Here is a 19,974-nt window from a genome sequence, read left to right on the forward strand (position 1 = left end):
GGCAGATTGTCTGAGCTGAGGTGTTTGAGATCAGCCAAGGCAACACGGGTAACTCCATCTCTACAAAGAGTACAAGAAAAATTAGCTGGGTGTGGTAGTGTGCATCTATAGTCTCTGCTACTTGGCAGGCTGAGAAAAGAGAATTGCTTGAGCCCAGAAAGTTGAGACTGCAGTGAGCCAAGATCACACCCCTGCAATCCAGCCTGGGTGACAGACTGAGGCCCTGTTTCCACACTACCCCCCAACAAAAATAAAATATTTTTTAAAAGAAAATATGGTACATAAACATAATGGAATACAGTTTGGTTATTAAAAAAAGAACAAGATCATGTCCATAACATGGATGGAGCTGAAGACCATTATCTTTAGAAAACTAATGCAGAAACAGAAAACCAAATGCATGTTCTCATTTATAAATAAAGAGCTAAATAATAAGAACACATGGACACAAAGAAGGGAACAACAGACACTGAGACCTAGTTAAGGGTGAAGGGTGGGAAAACAAAGAAGATCAGAAAAAATACCTGTTTGGGCTATTCTTAATACCTCAGTGACAAAATAAATCTGCACCAAACTTCCATGACACAATTTAATCTATATAATAAACCTGCACGTGTACCCCTGCACCAAAAAAAAAGCTATAAGGAAAAAAAAATCATAAGTCAGGGAGGAGTTTAATATAAGTGGAAGAACTCGATTGTGCTACAGTGGCCCAGGTGGGGCCATACTTTGATTTATTTCTGTGTCCATGCAGGAAGATGAGATTATAAACAGGTGGCCCAGAAACCTATGTTGGTGGAGAAAGCAGGTTGCTTCTGCAGATTCAGTGACTGAGGGTGAAGATATGCCAGGAGATCTGTAGACAGTTTTGTGGGTTTTTGGCAAGAAACACTAGGATCAAAAATGTTGTGGTGAAATTTCTGAGGGTGGCAACTAGACTTGGGAGTGGTGTGGACACATCAATGTCTAGTGGGTATGTTTGTAAGTGGGTGGAAATCCTGTGGGGGTAGCTGTGAGGAAAGAGTGTCTATCATCAGAGCTCTTTCCTCTAAGTTTTCAGTCATCTCTCACCCTGGGATGAAACCTGGAATCGCAGGACAATGAGTAGTGTGACAGCCTGTGTACAAGAGAGCAGAGGCTCCCATTACCAGAAAACCAGAGATTTATTCCAGGCCAGGTCTCTGTGATATCTGTTCTTCTGGCACCAAATATGTAGAGTTTGCTGAACACCAAGCAATTCTCCAACACCAACTCATTGTCTAACATTTGAATTCTAATATCACCTAGAGTCAGCACAGACCCTTATTCAGGGCTCAGTCTCACAACATTGTTCGTACTGTAGAATCCAGTCACAAACCCCATTACCTCATCTATGTTTCTGAGCTACTGTTTAAAAATTGTGGATTCTCATAACCTCCCTCAAGTCCAATAATTTGATAGAGCTACTCACAGAACTCAGCAAAAAACTGTAGTTATGTTAACCAGTTTATTATAAAAGATACAACCCAGGAAAAGTCAAATGAAGGAAATACATAGGACAAAGAAAAAAGGTGGGGAAAGATGAAGCACATAGATAATCCAGGTAAATAGCTGTGATTAATAAAATTCTCTGTTGTTTATGTTCTCCAGTAATAGTTTATGGAAAGAAACAACATTCCCATTATGACTTAGATTGTGCTCTCTTTTCTGACCAATCACATAGACAGGCACAAACTTTGTGCAAAAAAAAATTTTTTTTCTTTTTTTTTTTTATGATGGATCTCACTCTGTTGCCCAGGCTAGAGTGCAGTGGTGTGATCATGGCTCACTGCAACCTCTGCCTCCCAGGTTCAAGGAATTCTCCTGCCTCAGCCTCCCGAGTAGCGGACACAATTTTATCTACATAACAGCCACCACACCCAGCTAATTTTTCTATTTGTAGTAGAGATGGAGTTTTGCCATGTTGGCCAGGCTGGTCTTGAACTTCTGACCTCAAATGATACACCTGCGTTGGCCTCCTAAAGTGCTGGGATTGCAGGCATTAGCTACTGAGCCCAGCCAACTCTGTGCAAATTATCTTTTTTTCTCATAAAAAAAAATCAGCTAAATATGTCTTCCGTGGTCAAAATAAAATACTTCTTAATCAAATTTGGGTATAGTGGTTCATGCCTGTATTCCCAGCATTTTGGGTTGCCGAGGTGGGTGGGTCACTTGAGGTCAGGAGTTTTGTCAGAGGTGTTTAAACCAGAGCAACTATATCTTGAATAGGAGCCTGGTAAAATAAGTCTGAGACCTACTGGGCTTCACTCCCAGATGGTTAAGGCATTCCAAGTCACATGATGAGATGGGAGGTTGGCACAAGAAACAGGTCATAAAGACCTTGCTGATAAAACAGGTTGCAGTAAAGAAACTGGTTAAAACCTACCAAAGCCAAGATGAACACGAGCGTGACCTCTAGTTGTCCTCACTGCTACACTCCCACTAGTGCCATCACAGTTTACAAATGACATGGCAATGTCAGGAAATTACCCTACATGGTCCAAAAAGGGGAGGCATAAATAATCCACCCCTTGTTTAGCATATCATCAAGAAATAACCATAAAAATGGACAATCAGCAGCCCTTATGGCTCTATGGAATACTCTATGGAGTACTCTATGGAGTAGCCATTCTTATCCTTTACTTTCTTAATAAACTTGCTTTCACTTTATGGACTCATCCTAAATTATTTCATTTATGAGATCCAAGAACCCTCTCTTGGGATCTGGATTGAGACTAGCCTGGCCAACATGGTAAAATCCCATCTCTAAAAAATACAAAAATTAGCAGGGTATGTTGGCACACAACTGTAATTCCAGCTACTCAGAAGGCTGAGGCATAAGAATCTCTTGAAACCAGGAGGCAGAGGTTGCAGCGAGCCAAGATCTCACCACTGTACTCCAGCCTGGGTGATGAGGTGTGAATCTGCCTCAAAATAAATAAATAAATAAATAAATAATAATAATAATAAAAACTTAAGTTAATCTCCTTCCCATAGGCTCCTGAACTTTGAGCTATCTTAAGTCTGAGCCAGCATACAACCCTATTTTATATCCATCCTGAGAACATGCTGACTTTAGAGTAAAACATTCTCTGATCTAGAATCTAATTTTTTAACCCTCCATTTGCCATTCCCCTCCCACCTTCTTTCTAATATTGTTTGTTCCTCCCTATGAAAACATCCTTTGTCTGCCTAAACTCTGCAATCCTTAAAGATCTTACGGTTGGTACTCCCTCCTGTTGCGATTCTCCTTTAGAATTAACTTTTTTTACATCAATATAACTTTATTATATTTTACAAAGTCTAGAAACTGCCTCAAATCAAAACCAACTTCATTTTCAGTAAGATCTTCCCAATCTCCTTAATCTTCACTGCATCTGTCTGTGGACCTCAGTTTTCCAGCGCTGTGTAGCTTCTCTCAGGATAAAGACTTCTTCCATGTCTCGGGTGAGTGGGCTGGGACACCTGCAGGAGAAGTTCCCCAGAAAGAACTAACTGGGCCTTTAGTAATATCCTTCTGCAGGCTCAATATTAGCCTTAGATTGGAGTCACTGGGCTCAAGCTTTAATTTCCATATCAGAGTAATTCCTTTAGTTTTTTAAATTGTTTGAAAAATCCAGAAAATCATGCAAACACAGTGTTCATATAAGGAAAGAAAATTTTAAGCTGCTTACATTTCATACCTCAATAAGAAAAGCAAAAGTGTCTATACCTTTCAGACAATAAATGTATTATTGTATGATTTCCATTAAAAATCATGTAGTAAACAATTAGCCATATGGGAACACTTATAGAAGGTATCAAGTTTTATGTCACAAAATTTAGCATGAAACTCAGAAACCAAGATAACAAAACACAGAAGACAGATATTCACTGTCACAAGGTTACCCTGCAAAAAAATGGAACTGATGTTTTCATGAATTAATGTAACTCACCAATTGTCTACCACGTTTCCTTGTGAAAATGTATTCATTTTCTACAGCCAAAATAAAAGATTTTCCCTATTCTCTTCCTTGGTAGCATTCCAAAAGCTAAGCCTTGGAATTGTGTTTGAAATCACCCAGCCATAAACACACCTGTGAAAACTTCTAAACTCACTATGGAAAAGGTAAATGAGAATTGTTACCAAATGGAATATATGATTAGATACTTTTTTCTGAAACTCACCTTTTTTATGCCTTTAGTAAATACTTCCTTACCTTTCAAATCCTACTAATAAAATGCAATTTACAATTAAAAAACTGAACAAATCTTTTCAAAGTGACAAACCCAGGGACTGGCAGTGCTGATTAGAAAACAGATGTGTCTGACTCATGTCAAATCAGACCATCCAATCACTTGAGAGATTCACCCACCCCATCCTGCTCACTGAAGTGCTCAATGACCACTCTCTCAGGAACACTGCACTATGCCCCTGTAAGTGCCCCAGGTACATTTTACTTTGCAAGTTCTTGCATCATCTCACTGAGATCAGGTTTTTGGGTTTTGTTGTGTGTGTGTGTATGTGTGTGTGTATGTGTGTGTCTTTTGGCATAATATTTTTTTCTCTCGCAAATCTTAAGGGAATCCAGGGACAGAAATTATTTCTGTATTCCCATCATTTCCAGTATATGACTGACTGACCAGCAATGTGTCTCCAAGAAATGGAAGCTGGGTTGGGTGAAGACAATCTTAATGTCTCAAGGTGTTAAACAAGGAGATTTCTGTCAACCCCAGGGCAGCCACCTGCTCCCTTGAGAGGCTACACTCCATACCTCAGGTTTTCCTCTGAAAAAAAAAATCCAGGAGCTGATGATAGTCACTAGACACTCTAGAAGACATAGCCATGGTGCATATCTTGGTTTATCCCCAGACTGTGCTGAAAACCAGGACCAGGAAAAACCTCAAGGGTTGGCTGAGGACACATCACCCCAAAAGTTTCCAAAGGGAAACCTTGACCCAAAGACATTCTGATAAGCTCTCTGTGCCTAGAGATGATAAAAGGAAAAGAGGCACAGAGATTTTTTTTACAATACAGTGCCAGGAGACTATTCTTTGCTTTCTTTTCATGGAAAATATTTACAGAAAACATATCTTTTTAAAAGTGCCATCCAATGCTTTGTGAAAAAATGATTAAAATACTACATCGAAAATGTACACTAAAGGACAAATAGTTGATAATGTGAATTAGGAAGGGGAAGTTGGCATTTGGGATTGTCAGAAAAAATTGGAAATTTAGTATTGCACTGCAAGCCAGAGTTAGGCTGGAGGAGTGGGGGTAAGAGGTGGACTTGAGATGCTGTTTGGGAAACATGTGAAGAATCCAGGGGAAAATCAGTCCCCTGTGGAGTGTGAAAATAGTTAAGTGGCAGGCAGTTAGACTGAGACGGCTCTAGTCCCTGGGTACCTACTTAAAAAAAAACAAATTAAAATGCTTGGTTTTTTTTTTTTTGTAAATTAGTACAATGTGGGAAACCAAATTCAGGCTTAACCAACTACAAACTGCCACTTAAGCGCTGATTACTTAACCAGGAAATTTCCACGTTGATCATACAAATGAAGAAACTACTAAACTGTACTTAACCAATTATTGAATTTGAGTTTTTTCATCATGCACCTTATACAAGTCTTTCCCTCAAGCCCCTTCCATGAACCACAAACGACAAATCATAGCTGCATGGTCTACAATTCTTGAATCACTCTATGATTAAATTCTTTAATACTTTTGCGGTGACTCCCACAAATTTTTAATAGAAGAAAAAAGGGACTGGGAACCCCACGGACCAAAGCTCTTTTTATTTATGAACCCCGGACCCGGAGTCAGGATTCTCTCCTGGGGACCTTCCGTCCTCCTTGCACAGTCTGGGAGAGATGCCGCGCTGTGGGTGCAGAGCTGACCCCAGAAGGCTCCAGGCCAGTGCGCAGTCACTGCGGAGGGAGGAGACAGGACGTCCGGGGTTCCGGCTGTCAGCCCGGCCGCCATCCTATGGCTGAAGGGGACTGAGGGCCGAGCTGCGCCACAGAGAAATCGGGGGCCGCAGATTATGGAGCTGACTGCGAGGAGGCCCAGAGTCCCACCACAGCCACTTCCCATCTGTTCCAACCAGCCCCATCTCCCCTCTCAGGATGCCAGACCCAGCACTCTCACCATTTCCAGGCTTCCAGGGGGTCCTCGCGTCTTAGTTGTGGATCTCCCAATACCTGCAGGTCACGGGGCCACATAGGCTGCGCCTCTAGGAGCAGCTGACACAGAGCAGTCGAGATCTGGAGCTCCAGCTGCAGCGAGAATAAAAGCCCTGCCAATTCCCGGAAGCCGTCCTGTCTGCTCCGGCAGCGGGCCTGATTGGAAGGTTCTCAGACCAGCGTCCCTGATTGGATAACGTTTAAGACCCTGCCCTTTTAGGCCGTGAGCGACATGAGATGTGATGAGATGCTGGGCTGAATGAAGAGTGACAGCCTAACCCGCAGCCCAGCCTTTTATTTTTTCCTCTTTAAATTTTTTATTTATTTTTTTATTTTTTGAGACGGAGTCTCACTTCTTCGCCCAGGCTGGAGTGCAATGGCGCGATCTCGGCTCACTGGAACCTCCACCTCCCGAGTTCAAGCGATTCTCTTGCTTCAGCCTTCCCAGTAGCTGGGATTACAGGCACGTGCCACCATGCCCGGCTAATTTTTGTATTTTTAGTAGTGACAAGGTGTCATCATGTTAGCCAGGCTGATCTCGAACTCCTGACCTCAAGTGATCCACCCACCTCGGCCTCCCAAAGTGCTGGGGTTACAGGCTTGAGCCACCCACCGTCCCCAGCAGCTGCAGTCTTTTCAAGCAGGGCTTGCGCCCTGAGCTGAACCAGGCCCACCCCAGAGGGTATTTGCATTTAACCTTGTGTATAAGGTCATGTGCATTTATAAATAATATATCATATGGCAATTCACAAATAAAAATAACAATTATTTAACAATTTTAGATTTTATGACCTTCCTGGCTTCTGATCCTTTGAGTAAGCAGCCTGAGATTTTAAAATGCAGGCAATCCTCTGAAATAAAATGTGAGCCACATTTTATGTGAAGTTTAAATTTTCTAGTACTCAAACTTTAAAAAGAAACAAGAAATAGGTTTAAAAAATTTTTTTTTGGAGACAGAGTTTTGCCCTTGTTGCCGAGGCTAGAGTGCAATGATGGGATCTCGGCTCACTGCAACCTCTGCCTCCCGGGTTCAAGCTGTTCTCCTGCCTCAGCCTCCCGAGTATTTTGTCCGACTTCACCAATGATGTTTACTTACCACATGGCGTTATAGCTAATTGCTTATGCATTTTTTTTCTGTCCCCAGCTCCTTAAGGACAGCAGCTGTTCTGTATTTATCTCCAGCACACACTCACCCCTCATCAAGGTTTGTGGACTGGGTGAATGAATGAAAGAATACTCTCCAACACTAAACATAGGTTTACCCTTTGATCCAGCAATCACGCTCCTAGGTAAACTGTCCACACAAAAGCCAGCACGTGAATGCTTATAGCAGCTTTATGCATAATTTCTAAAACTTTTTTTTTCTTTTTTTTAGTCAGGGTCTCTGTCACCCAGGCTGGAGTGCAGTGGCACGATCTAGGCTCACTGCAACCTCTGCCTTCTGGGTTCAAGTGATTCTTCTGCCTCAGCCTCCTGAGTAGCTGGGATTACAGGCACCCACACCATCTGGCTAATTTTTGTATTTTTAGTAGGGATGGGGTATCATGATGGCTGGTCTTGAACTCCTGACCTTAAGTGATCTGCCCACCTCGGCCTCCCAAAGTGCTGGGATTACAGGTGTGAGCCACCATGTCTGGTGAAGAAATAAGTGAAATTTAATGTAACAATTTAATTGACCCAATATACTGCAAATATTTTCATTTTAATATGTGATCAATGTGTAATTATTAATGAAGCATGTGTATTTTTATAACTAAATCTTTGAAAGTAACTCTATATTTTACCTCTGTAGCACATTGAAGTTCAGACCAGCCACATTCCAGGCACCCAGTAGCCACACACAGCCAATAGCTGCCACAATAAAATGGAGCTCTGATATCAGGGGAGTGAAGGGCCTGAACATCCCTTTTCTGCCAGAGGTGAGGGAACAGGGTCTCTCTACCAACATCTCTCTTCAGTTCCGTGGGTGGAACAGATAGTGGTCATAGAAAGAGCAGAGAGCAGCAATAATAAAATAAAGACAGGTAGACAGATCACTGCTGATAACCTGTTGCCCATTTTTCTTCCAGAGATCAGACAGTAAACAAAGGATGATTGGGGCCAGAGGAGTAGGAAACTGATGTCTTCAGATCTGTTCACAGTCTTGACTGTGTTTAGATATGTTGACAATGTTTAGATATGAAGAAAATAGATTAAAGGCAAACTTATTTTGCTATTTGGCCTTGGCCCTAGTGGTCAGGCTGTGGTTATCTGTTTTCTCTTGTGCTGTGGAGGACTGTGTGAGTATAAGCACCAATCACATGCATACATGTCTACATGTATTTCTGCATTATCATTATTATGTTACAAGATAGCCAAGTAAAATCAGATTAAAAAAATCAGTACTTTTAGGGTGCCCACTGTTAGAAGTAACTAGTAACCAAACTGTCATTGAATCCTGGCATCTTATCTCCACTGGGTGTATGTATTAGTTAGCTATTCAGCATAACAACCCATCCAAAAGTTATTAGCTCATAATTGAAATGGTCATCCATTTAGGCTGAGCTTGGTGGGGCCATTCTTCTGGCCTCATCTGAGTGCTTTCAGGCATGTATAATCAGCTGCTTGTTGACTAGGCAGTTGTGCTTCTGGGGTGAGCCTCTGCTTCTGGGGCTGTCAACAGGGGCAACTTGCTTCACCTCCTCATGGTATCTTACCCTCCAGCTGGCTAACAAGGGCTTAATTCATGGAGATGACAGCATTCTGAAATAAAAAGAGTATTCAAGACTCTTTAAATTTAGGCCCCAAACTAGAGCATTGTCATGTTCATAGGTTTCTACTGTCTTGAGCAAATAAGGCCAGCCAGATCTAGGGTTTGGAAAACAGATTTTGGATGTCCATGGTAATAGCTGTAAAAGCACCTGGCAGTGGATACGGGAGGGATAAAAAATTGCTACAATTTCTGCATTCAGTATCATCCTGGCTGTTTTGCATATTTGGTTTATACAACTCTTCCACATCAAAAAACTTGTCCAAAGACCCACAGCTACTAAGTGACTGGGCTGAGACTAAGGATCGACTGTGTCTGACTCCAAAGTCCACGCGCCTCCGTAGATCACAGTACTAAAGTAGCTGCCTCAGACTCTTGAAATATTTGAGACTGACACTTATACAACAAAGCCAGATTCCTTTTATATTTGTATCAATATGGTACTATTTATTATTGATAATAATCCTTTCAAGAAATTGCAGAAGCACATGATGGCTGACACCTGGAATCCTAGCACATTGGAAGCTGAGATGGGAAAATCACTCGAGCGCAGGAGTTCAAGTGCAGGCTGGCTGACATAGTAAAATCCTGTCTCCATAAAAAAAGACTTCAAAATTAGCAAGGCATGATATTACATACCTGTAGTCCCAGCTAATCTGGTGGCTGGGGCAGGATTGCTTGAGCCTGGAAGATTAAGGCTGCAGGGAACTATAATTGGTTGCACCACTGTACTCTGGCCTGGGTGATAGAATGAGATCCTGTCTTAAAAAGAAATGCCCGGGTGCAGTCATTCATGCCTGTGATCCCAGCACGTTGGGAGGCTGAGGCAGGTGGATTACCTGAGGTCAGGATTTCGAGACCAGCCTGGCCAACATGGTGAAACCCTGTCTCTACTGAAAATACAAAAAATTAGCCAGGCATGGTGGCATGCACCTGTAATCTCAGTTACTCAGGAGACTACCACAGGAGAACCGCTGGAACCTGGGGGGCTGAGATTGCAGTGAGCTGAAATCATGCCACTGCACTCCAGCCTGGGTGACAGAGGGAGACTCCATCTCAAGAAAAAAAAAATTGCAGAATCATTTTGAAAGGACACAGAATAATTTGGGGAAATAGCTGAGGGATGAGTTTAGAAAATCAAAGCCCAACAACGCATTATTTATTTTTCATAATAGAAAAAATTTAAAAACCTTTAAAATAAACAACTTTAGAGAAACTTAATTTAACAGAGTTTAATTGAGAAAGGAATGATTTGCAAACTGGGCAGCCCATGGATCCAGAGTAGTCTCAGACAGACTCTAGCACAGCCACATGGTGGACAAAGATTTGTGAACAGAAACAACAAAGTGACTTATAGAAAATGGGAGTGAGGTACAGAAACAGCCAGATTGATTACAACTTGGGATCTGCCTTATTTGAACATGGTTTGAACAGTTGATGTCCTTTAATTGGCTAAAACACAGCGGTTGGTACAAGAATGGGTTACAGTCTACTTACATATTCAGCTAGGTTTAAATTAACTATGTACAAAAAAACCTACTGACCAAAATTAAACATGAAAAAGGGCAGCTTTAGGGTATAATTAATTTGACAATTTCTCCATTTTGGTCATCTTCTCAAGTTTGATAGACCAAAACTTTAGACATTGATATCACTCTGTCACCATCAAAAATGTACTTATTTTGTTTAAAAAACAGAACTGTGGGTTTTGTAAAGTGGAAACAAAGATTTCAGATTATTATTTCTAAAGGGTTACAGTAGAGGGGACCTCCTTGTGTTCAAATCTGATATTTATAGAAGAAAAACAAAATCTGTAGTGTTTTAGGATCTTCCTATTTCTTTAAATTTTCAGTTTGATTATGTCACATTTAGCATGAGTGACTCCATTTTGGTTTGGCTTGGTCTGTTTGGACCTTGTGCACAAGCTGAGATCAGAATAATGACCTACAATTGTATTGTTTTAAAAATTCCCTATTTTTGGTAAAGTTCTCATATAGGTCATAGTGTGATCAACTCAGGGCCTTAGTCCTCCTCTCAGTTTCCATTATTTTGGGTTTGTGTTTTTATTATGTCATTCATAGATTATGGTGTCTTCATACTCACATGTGTCTTTGACTTTTTGTCATTCCAGTTAAAGGGAGACCATTTGACATTCTGGAGATGACTGCATGAAAACATTTATAACTTTTGAGAGAATACAGTGCAGTAGGGAGACTACTATTTTGAATATTAGGAGGATAATACCAAGAGTGTGATGCATGATTTTTAACCAGGGTCCCCATGAACAGCCAACTAAAATTAAATAGATGAAACAATTAGCTGGATAAATGGTCTACTCATTTTTACCAAGGAGCCTGTTTACTAATCCCGTACAACTGAATCTCTGTAATACCCAATGTATTTCTCCATGTGCAACTACAAGTATTAGCAACTGCACAGATACTTTTCTGTTTATCCAGTAAGTAATCCAGAAAATTCTATTATTTAGTGCAATGTTAGTAAGAAAATTTAAATTCTATTGTGTAACCATAGCCTTTACAGTAAAATCTGCTATAGAGCCCTATTATGGGAGACAAATTTCTAACCATTGCCTCATTTACTCTAAACCATGGAAGAAAAGGCCTAACAAATGATGCCCATTAAAAATAGTATTGGCTTTCTAGAAACACTCTTTAACTTATTTTGAATAAGTTCTTTTTTTTAACTTATGAAGTAGATTAAGAGCAGTGGACCAACATTCTGTTTCTAATATTATGAGGCAATAAATGTCCCATTAAAATTTCTCACCCACTGGGCGGGCGCGGAGGCTCATGCCTGTAATCCCCACACTTTGGGAGGCCAAGGCGGTGGATCACCTGAGGTCAGGAGTTCGAGACCAGCCTGTCCAACATGGTGAAAACCCATCTCTACTAAAAATACAAAAATTAGCTGGGTGCGGTGACACATGCCTGTAGTAGAGGCTACTCAGGAGGCTGAAGCAGGAGAATCACTTGAACCTGGGAGGTGCAGGGTGCTGTGAGCTGAGATCATGCCACTGCACTCCAGCCTGGGTGACAGAGTGAGACTCCATCTCAAAAAAAATTATCACTCACATTGGCCTTTTATCTTTTATCTATCAAGGCATAAGTTTGTTCACATATAAGGTTGGGTGCAGAATCCTTTACAAAAAAAAAAAAAAGCTATCCACATCAAGATAGCCATCTGCTTTTGAGGAGAAACTCCCCTGCTTAGCTTTACCTTAAGATCTCCAATGGGTATACAGTTGCAAGAGTTTGGGGAGGGACCTGTCTGAGTTATAAGATTATGAACCCCAGATTTAAGGTTCTGAAATCTTACTGCATTGTAGATGGCAAGCAGACTCAATCTCTGGGTTCTAAATTATGAAGGGTTTTACTGTCCTCAGTTAGCAGACTATTAAAAGCTTTCTTTACCTGGTTAAAATATGCTTTGTCATAATGCATTAAAACCTTTCTGCATTTAGAAATATTAGACTTCAGTAGCAGAAGATACATAAGGTTTTATTATTAGGTGCATAGGCTGTATAATGATTATTTTATAAGGGTCAACACATATTTTCCACTCTACTTGGATCTGATTATCATTGACATTCAATTACAAAAGCAATCCAGTCAATTTATTTAGCTCTGCTCAAGACTGTTGTATCTGAGCAGTAATGTATCTGTTAAATAATACCTTTTTTTTTTAACAGTTTTATAACTTGTCTAGTGAAATATGTATCTTTGCCATTGGAGACTTTTTCAGAGATGTTCCATGAGGAAAACATATTTCCCAATTATGTTTTTAGCTACTATTATAACATCAGCCTTCTTGCATAAGAAAGCTTCTTTTTTATTATTATTATACTTTAAGTTTTAGGGTACCTGTGCACAACGTGCAGGTTTGTTACATATGTATACATGTGCCATGTTGGTGTGCTGCACCCATTAACTCATCATTTAACATTAGGTATATCTCCTAATGCTATCCCTCCCCCTCCCCCAACCCTACAACATACCCTGGTGTGTGATGTTCCCCTTCCTGTGTCCATGTGTTCTCATTGTTCAATTCCCACCTATGAGTAAGAACATGCGGTGTTTGGTTTTTTGTCCTTGCGATAGTTTGCTGAGAATGATGGTTTCCAGCTTCATCCATGTCCCTGCAAAGGAGATGATCTCATCATTTTTTATGGTTGCATAGTATTCCATGGTGTATATGTGCCACAGTTTCTTAATCCAGTCTATCATTGTTGGATATCTGGGTTGGTTCCAAGTCTTTGCTGTTGTGAATAGTGCCACAATAAACATATGTGTGCATGTGTCTTTACAGCAGCATGATTCATAATCATTTGGGTATATACCCAGTAATGGGATGGCTGGGTCAAATGGTATTTCTAGTTCTAGATCCCTCAGGAATCCCAAACTGAATTCCGCAAGGGTTGAACTAGTTTACAGTCCCACCAACAGTGTAAAAGTGTTCCTATTTCTCCACATCCTCTCCAGCACCTGTTGTTTCCTGACTTTTGAATGACCTCCATTCTAACTGGTGTGAGATGGTATCTCATTGTGGTTTTGATTTGCATTTCTCTGATGGCCAGTGATGATGAGCATTTTTTCATGTGTCTGTTGGCTGCATAAATGTCTTCTTTTGAGAAGTGTCTGTTCATATCCTTCACCCACTTGTTGATGGGGTTGTTTTTTTCTTGTAAATTTGTTTGAGTTCTTTGTAGAGTCTAAAACACCTAGGAATTCAACTTACAAGGGATGTGAAGGATCTCTTCAAGGAGAACTACAAACCACTGCTCAATGAAATAAAAGAGGATACAAACAAATGGAAGAACATTCCATGTTCATGGGTAGGAAGAATCAATATCGTGAAAATGGCCATACTGCCCATGGTTATTTATAGATTCAATACCATCCCCATCAAGCTACCAATGACTTTCTTCACAGAATTGGAAAAAACTACTTTAAAGTTCATATGGAGCCAAAACAGAGTCCGCATCACCAAATCAATCCTAAGCGAAAAGAACAAAGCTGGAGGCATAACGCTACCTGACTTCAAACTATACTATAAGGCTACAGTAACCAAAACAGCATGGTACTGGTATCAAAACAGAGATATAGACCAATGAAATGGAACAGAGCCCTCAGAAATAATGCCACATATCTACAACTATCTGATCTTTGACAAGCCTGACAAAATCAAGCAATGGGGAAAGGATTCCCTATTTAATAAATGGTGCTGGGAAAACTGGCTAGCGATATGTAGAAAGCTGAAACTGGATCCCTTCCTTACACCTTATATGAAAATTAATTCAAGATGTATTAAAGACTGAAGTGTTAGACCTAAAACCATAAAAACCCTAGAAGAAAACCTAGGCAATACCATTCAGGACATAGGCATGGGCAAGGACGTCATGTCTAAAACACCAAAACCAATGGCAACAAAAGCCAAAATTGACAAATGAGATCTAATTAAACTGAAGAGCTTCTGCACAGCAAAATAAACTACCATCAGAGTGAACAGGCAACCTACAGAATGGGAGAAAATTTTTGCAATCTACTCATCTGACAAAGGGCTAATATCCAGAATCTACAAAGAAAGCTTTTATACTACCAAGCCAGAGTGAGGCATTGAAGCCCAGGTTAGTGTGTGTCCCCCTGTTAACTCCCCTTAAAAATCATCATGCTGGTCTGGGGAGAAAGGGTCTCTGAATTCTGACCCTTCCCTTCCCTTCTAACTTTCCCATGTACTCCACTTTCTCCCCCTTGCACTCTGCTCTAGCAAGATCACTGGGGCCCCTCTGCACTGTCTTCTTTCTCTTCAGAAGCTCTTCTCAGGGCCTGGCTTCTCAACACCAGCAGATCTTTTTTAACCCTTACCCTCCCCCATCACCAAACCCCAGATCCCCTCCTCTGTCTCTGCACTTCCTCTCTTTCTCTCCTTTCATGGCTTCTCCCATCTTAGTATTAACTGAGGGTAATCTAGGGGTCTAAAGGTGTAGATTTAAAGTGACATTGGGCTGGACATATAGGGCTGGGTTTATTAGACCATCTGCAATTCCTAAAGGGTTAATAGTAGAACCTCCTAACCCCAATGTGAGAAATATCCCCCAGAACAGGTGACCTAATGAGTTGCATGCACGACCAAGAGGCATCACTTTACCAGACAGGTGCTAAAGGGACAGGGGAGGGGAGGGCTGGAAGCACAGAAACACCTTTTCTGCTTTCGTCTCTAATCCACTCATCTATGTCCTAACAAAAAGCCTGCAGGAGGGGTGGGGACTTGCTCAAGGTCACCAGAACCTTGGAGGGGGCTGAGTCAGGGCCACAGAGGTAGACAGTCTCCTGACCAAAGTGGGCCTCTGTCCCATTCTAAGAGCCTGAGTGGCTTTGCAGTGTACATGGGCTTCTTATGCTCACTGGCAGGATGCCTGACAAAGAAGCCACATGACAGCCAGCTCTGCCACTCTGCAGCCTCCAGTAGGCATCTATTTCCTCCATGGTCTTCTTCCTTCTGGATCCAACTGTCTAGTTTCTTCACCCACTATTCAGACCCCATCTTATGCTGGCCACTAGAGGCTTGGGTGTCAGGGGACCTCAGAGCTCAGACCTCTTTCATGCTTTCCTTGGGGTATTTCTGGGATTCTGTTACACTCTGGGTGGGCTGGTGACCCTTTTTTTTGGAGTTCTCTATCTTAACCCAGGCAGTCCCAGTCAGAAATTTCCCATTTATCCACCAGCTGCTAATTATTGCTCAGTTGAATCTTTTGTTTCCTAATTGAAAATTAATCTCTGATTCATTTCTCTCCCCTGCATAACCTCTGTGAGGAATATCAGATGCTTCAGCTTCAGGAGGGTTCTTGCCTGTATTTTCCTATCCCCATCTCCCTCTCCCAGGCACTTAGAATCTGCCCCTCCATTCACACATATATATCCAGAGCCTACTCTGTTCTAGCCCCTGGGTATATAGCTGTGAATGAAACAATGTCCCCACCCTGTAGGTGTGAACACAGGTGTAAGGTTAGGGACCAAGCACAGCCATGCTGAGCAGAAGGGAGAAGGTGATAACCAAGAACAGGAAAATTCCAAAACTCAGCAAATCAGGGAGCCAAATGAAAGCCTTTTATCCTGCATTGACCATTTAACCCCATCAACACTCTAAGACAGCATTTTCTTTTGGAGATACTGATAGTCCTCATTTTCCAGTAATGCTGTAAAGGAATCTAATTTCTCCCATCAGCCTGTCCTCAGGAATAAAATCCCACAATAGAATGCTATTCTTAGGAAGGCACATTACTAGATTAGGCTGAAAGGAAATTGAGGAAGTTGTTATCAGTCATTCACACCCTGAAGGGACATTAATTCACCAAAGTCTTGGCGGGTGATGGGAGGAGCTCATTACAAGCAAGTCTTGATGATGCACAGAATAAGAAGGGGACAGAGGAGCCCAGGAATACTAAGTCTTGACAAAACTCTAATCATAGGAGGTACTGTTATATGCCCATCTTACAGAGAAGGAAACTGAAGCACAAGCAGCTAACTCACTCAAGACCATGCTGCCCCAGAGTAGAGGAGGCAGAATCTAAACCCGTGCAGCCTGCCTTGTCATCAGAGCTTGCACCCATAACCTTGTTCTGCAGTTAAGCAGAATTGCACTGTGGTTAGGTACACAGCCTCTGGGTTCACATCCCAGCTGCTCAGCCATTTCCAACTTTGTGACAGTGGGCAAGTTACTTGTTTGTGCTCAGTGTCCTCTGTAAAGAGGGGATAGTAGCATCAGTGTCATGGAGTCCCTTAAATGACTTAATAGCTGAAACATATTTAGAACAGTGCCATGCATACAGTTAGCATCTAGCAAATATAGTGTATTATGTCTGAACCACAGATGAGCACATGTCCTTGATGAGTCTAAAGTTCAGGATTCTAAAATGCCAGACTGAGGGATCCTGGAATCCTCCAGCAGCATTCTAACATCTTTTGGCTGCAGAATTGTATACTGCTTCTTGGAGACAACCAGTTAAGCCGTACAGTTGGCAGATAAAGTGATGTCAAAGCGTTGGCTCTCATGCATGCTCCCTCTTCAGATTTATGCATGCAATCCAGGCCTGCATGGCCCAGGGAGAAGGTGAGGAGTGAAGGTGGGTTGGTAGGTGCATTAATCCACTAAAGCATGCTGTCTCTAGGCCTGTTGAACTTGTGGACCCAGGGTCTGTTTCTGGACCTGGAAGGGTCTTACTCCCACTTTAACGTTAAGCTTTGATTTGCAGTGATCACAGAATTTTACCCCTCCCTGTGAGCCTGTCAGGGTGTTTACACTGAATGTCACATTAGGGCCTGGTCAGGTAGCCATGGCAGATGAAAAGACCTGCATTGGCTTCATTGTGCTGAGGCTTTTCCTACTGGCCCTCAGCACATCCTCATGAGCTATGATTGGCTCCAGATCTAGGGCACCTTCTGCAGCAGCAGCATGGTGACAGGGGACATCATTTAAAGGCACATGCCACTGCTGCTCAAGGTAGGTGGTGGTGGGGCTGGATGAGACAAAAGAAGGCTGGAGATTGTGCCTCTATTCCATGCATCTGTCCTGATTCTTCAATTATATTCTCATTCTCTTTTTGACTGTTTTCTTCTTCCTGCTTTTTTAAACATCTGTCCATCAATCCATTGTTTCATCCTCCCATCTATCTGTTTGTAACATATAACTGACAGATACCTCATACAGGAAAGCTCTGGCTGGCATCTGGCAATTGCCCCTCTGGGTCAAAGCTTCCAGAGAAAGGAACAGGCAGCAACCTTTGCTGTTCTGCAGCCTCCACTGGAGATACCCATACATAGAGGGTCTAGAGTGAGCCTCCAGCAAACTCCAGGTGACCTGCAGCAGAGGAGCCTGACTGTTAGAAGGAGAACTAACAAACAGAAAGGAATAGCATCTCCACTCAGAGACCCCATCCAGAGATCACCAACATCAAAGACAAAAGGTAGATAAATCCATGAAGCTGGGGAGAAACCAGCACAAAAAGACTGAAAATTCCAAAAGCCAGAATGCTTCTTCTTCTCCAAAGGATCACAAATCCTCATAAGCAAGGGAGCAAAACTGGATGGAGAATGAGTTTGATGAATTGACACAAGTAGGTTTCAGAACGTGAGTAATAACAAATTTCTCCAGGCTAAAGGAGCATGTTCTAACACAGTGCAAGGAAGCTAAGAATCTTGAAAAAAAGCTTAGATGAATTGCTAACTAGAATAAACAGTTTAGAGAAGAATATAAATGACCTGATGGAGCTGAAAGACACAGTATGAGAACTTTGTGAAGCATACACAAGTATCAATAGCTGAATTGATCAAGCAGAAGAAAAGATATCAAAGATTGAAGATCAACTTAATGAAATAAAGCATGAATACAAGATTAGAGCAAAAAGAAGGAAAAGGAATGAGCAAAGCCTCCAAGAAATATGGGGCTATTTGAAAAGACCAAATCTACATTTGATTGGTGTATCTGAAAGTGACAGGGAGAATGGAACCAAGTTGGAAAATGCTCTTCAGGATATTATCCAGGAGAACTTCCCCAACCTAGCAAGATAGGCCAACATTCAAATTCAGGAAATACAGAGAACATGACAAAGATACTCCTTGAGAAGAGCAACTCCAAGGCACATAATTGTCAGATTCACTAAGGTTGAAATGAAGGAAAAAACATTAAGGGCAGCCAGAGAGAAAGGTCAGGTTACTCACAAAGGGAAGCCCATCAAAGCAACAGTGGATCTCTCTGCAGAAAACCTACAAGTCAGAAGAGAGTAGGTGCCAATATTCAACATTCTTAAAGAAAATAATTTTCAACCCAGAATTTCATATCCAGCCAAACTAAGCTTCATAAGCAAAGGAGAAATAAAATCCTTCACAGACAGGCAAATGCTGAGAGATTTTGTTACCACCAGGCCTGCCTTACAAGAGCTCCTGAAAGAAGCATTAAATATGGAAAGGAACAACTCGTACCAGTCACTGCAAAAACATACCCAAAATGTGAAGACCATCAACACTATGAAGAAATTGCATCAACTAACAGGCAAAATAACCAGTTAGCATCAGAATGACAGGATCAAATTCACCTATAACAATATTAGCCTTAAATGTAAATGGGCTAAATGCCCCAATTAAAAGACACAGACTGGAAAATTGGATAGTCAAGACCCTTTGGTGTGCTGTATTCAGGAGACTCATCTCAGGTGCAAAACCACACATAGGCTCAAAATAAAGGGATGGAGGAATATTTACCAAACAAATGGAAAGTTAAAAAAAAAAAGCATGGGTTGCAATCCTAGTCTTTGGTGAAACAGACTTTAAACCAACAAAGATCAAAAGAGACAAAGAAAGGCATTACATAGTGGTAAAGAAATAAATGCAATGAGAATAGCTAACTATCCTAAATATTCATGCACTTAATACAAGGGAAACTAGATTCATAAAGCAAGTTCTTAGAGACCTACAAAGAGAGTTTGACTCTCACACAATAATAGTGGGAGGCTTTAACACTCCACTGTTAATATTAGACAGATCAACAGAACAGAAAATTAACAAGGATATTCAGGACTTGAACTCAACTGTGGACCAAGTGGACCTAATAGACATTGACAGAACTCTCCACCCCAAACCAACAGAATATACATTCTTCTCAGCACCACATCACACTTATTCTAAAATTGACCACATAATTTGAAGTAAAACACTTCTTAACAAATGGAAAAAAAAGCAGAAATCATAATTAACAGTCTCTCAGACCACAGTGTGAACAAATTAAAATGCAGAATTAAGAAACTCACTCAAAACTGCACAACTACATGGAAATTGAATAGAATAAGCTGCTTCTGAATTACTACTGGGTAAAAGATGAAATGAAGGCAGAAATAAATTAGTTCTTTGAAACCAATAAAAACAAAGACACAATTAACCAGAATCTCTGGGACACAGCTAAATCAGTATTTAGAGGGAAATTTATAGCACTAAATGCCCACAAGAGAAAGCAGGAAAAATCTAAAATCGACACCC

General features: G+C 41.2%; 1 protein-coding gene across 1 annotated transcript in view; it reads right to left on the reverse strand.

Moving 5' to 3' along the window:
- The window catches only part of LOC129022113 (putative zinc finger protein 730), a 32,820-nt gene extending 26,546 nt beyond the window's left edge, over positions 1 to 6,274 (reverse strand). Inside the window, exon 1 of the mRNA XM_054468254.1 lies at positions 6,146 to 6,274. Coding sequence (XP_054324229.1) covers positions 6,146 to 6,148 — 3 coding nt within the window. The 5' untranslated portion in view covers positions 6,149 to 6,274. The remainder of the gene's footprint in view (positions 1 to 6,145) is intronic.
- Positions 6,275 to 19,974: the final 13,700 nt, after the last annotated feature.

The sequence above is a fragment of the Pongo pygmaeus genome, chromosome 21 (genome assembly GCF_028885625.2).
Source record: "Pongo pygmaeus isolate AG05252 chromosome 21, NHGRI_mPonPyg2-v2.0_pri, whole genome shotgun sequence".
In the NCBI taxonomy this organism is placed as follows: domain Eukaryota; kingdom Metazoa; phylum Chordata; class Mammalia; order Primates; family Hominidae; genus Pongo; species Pongo pygmaeus.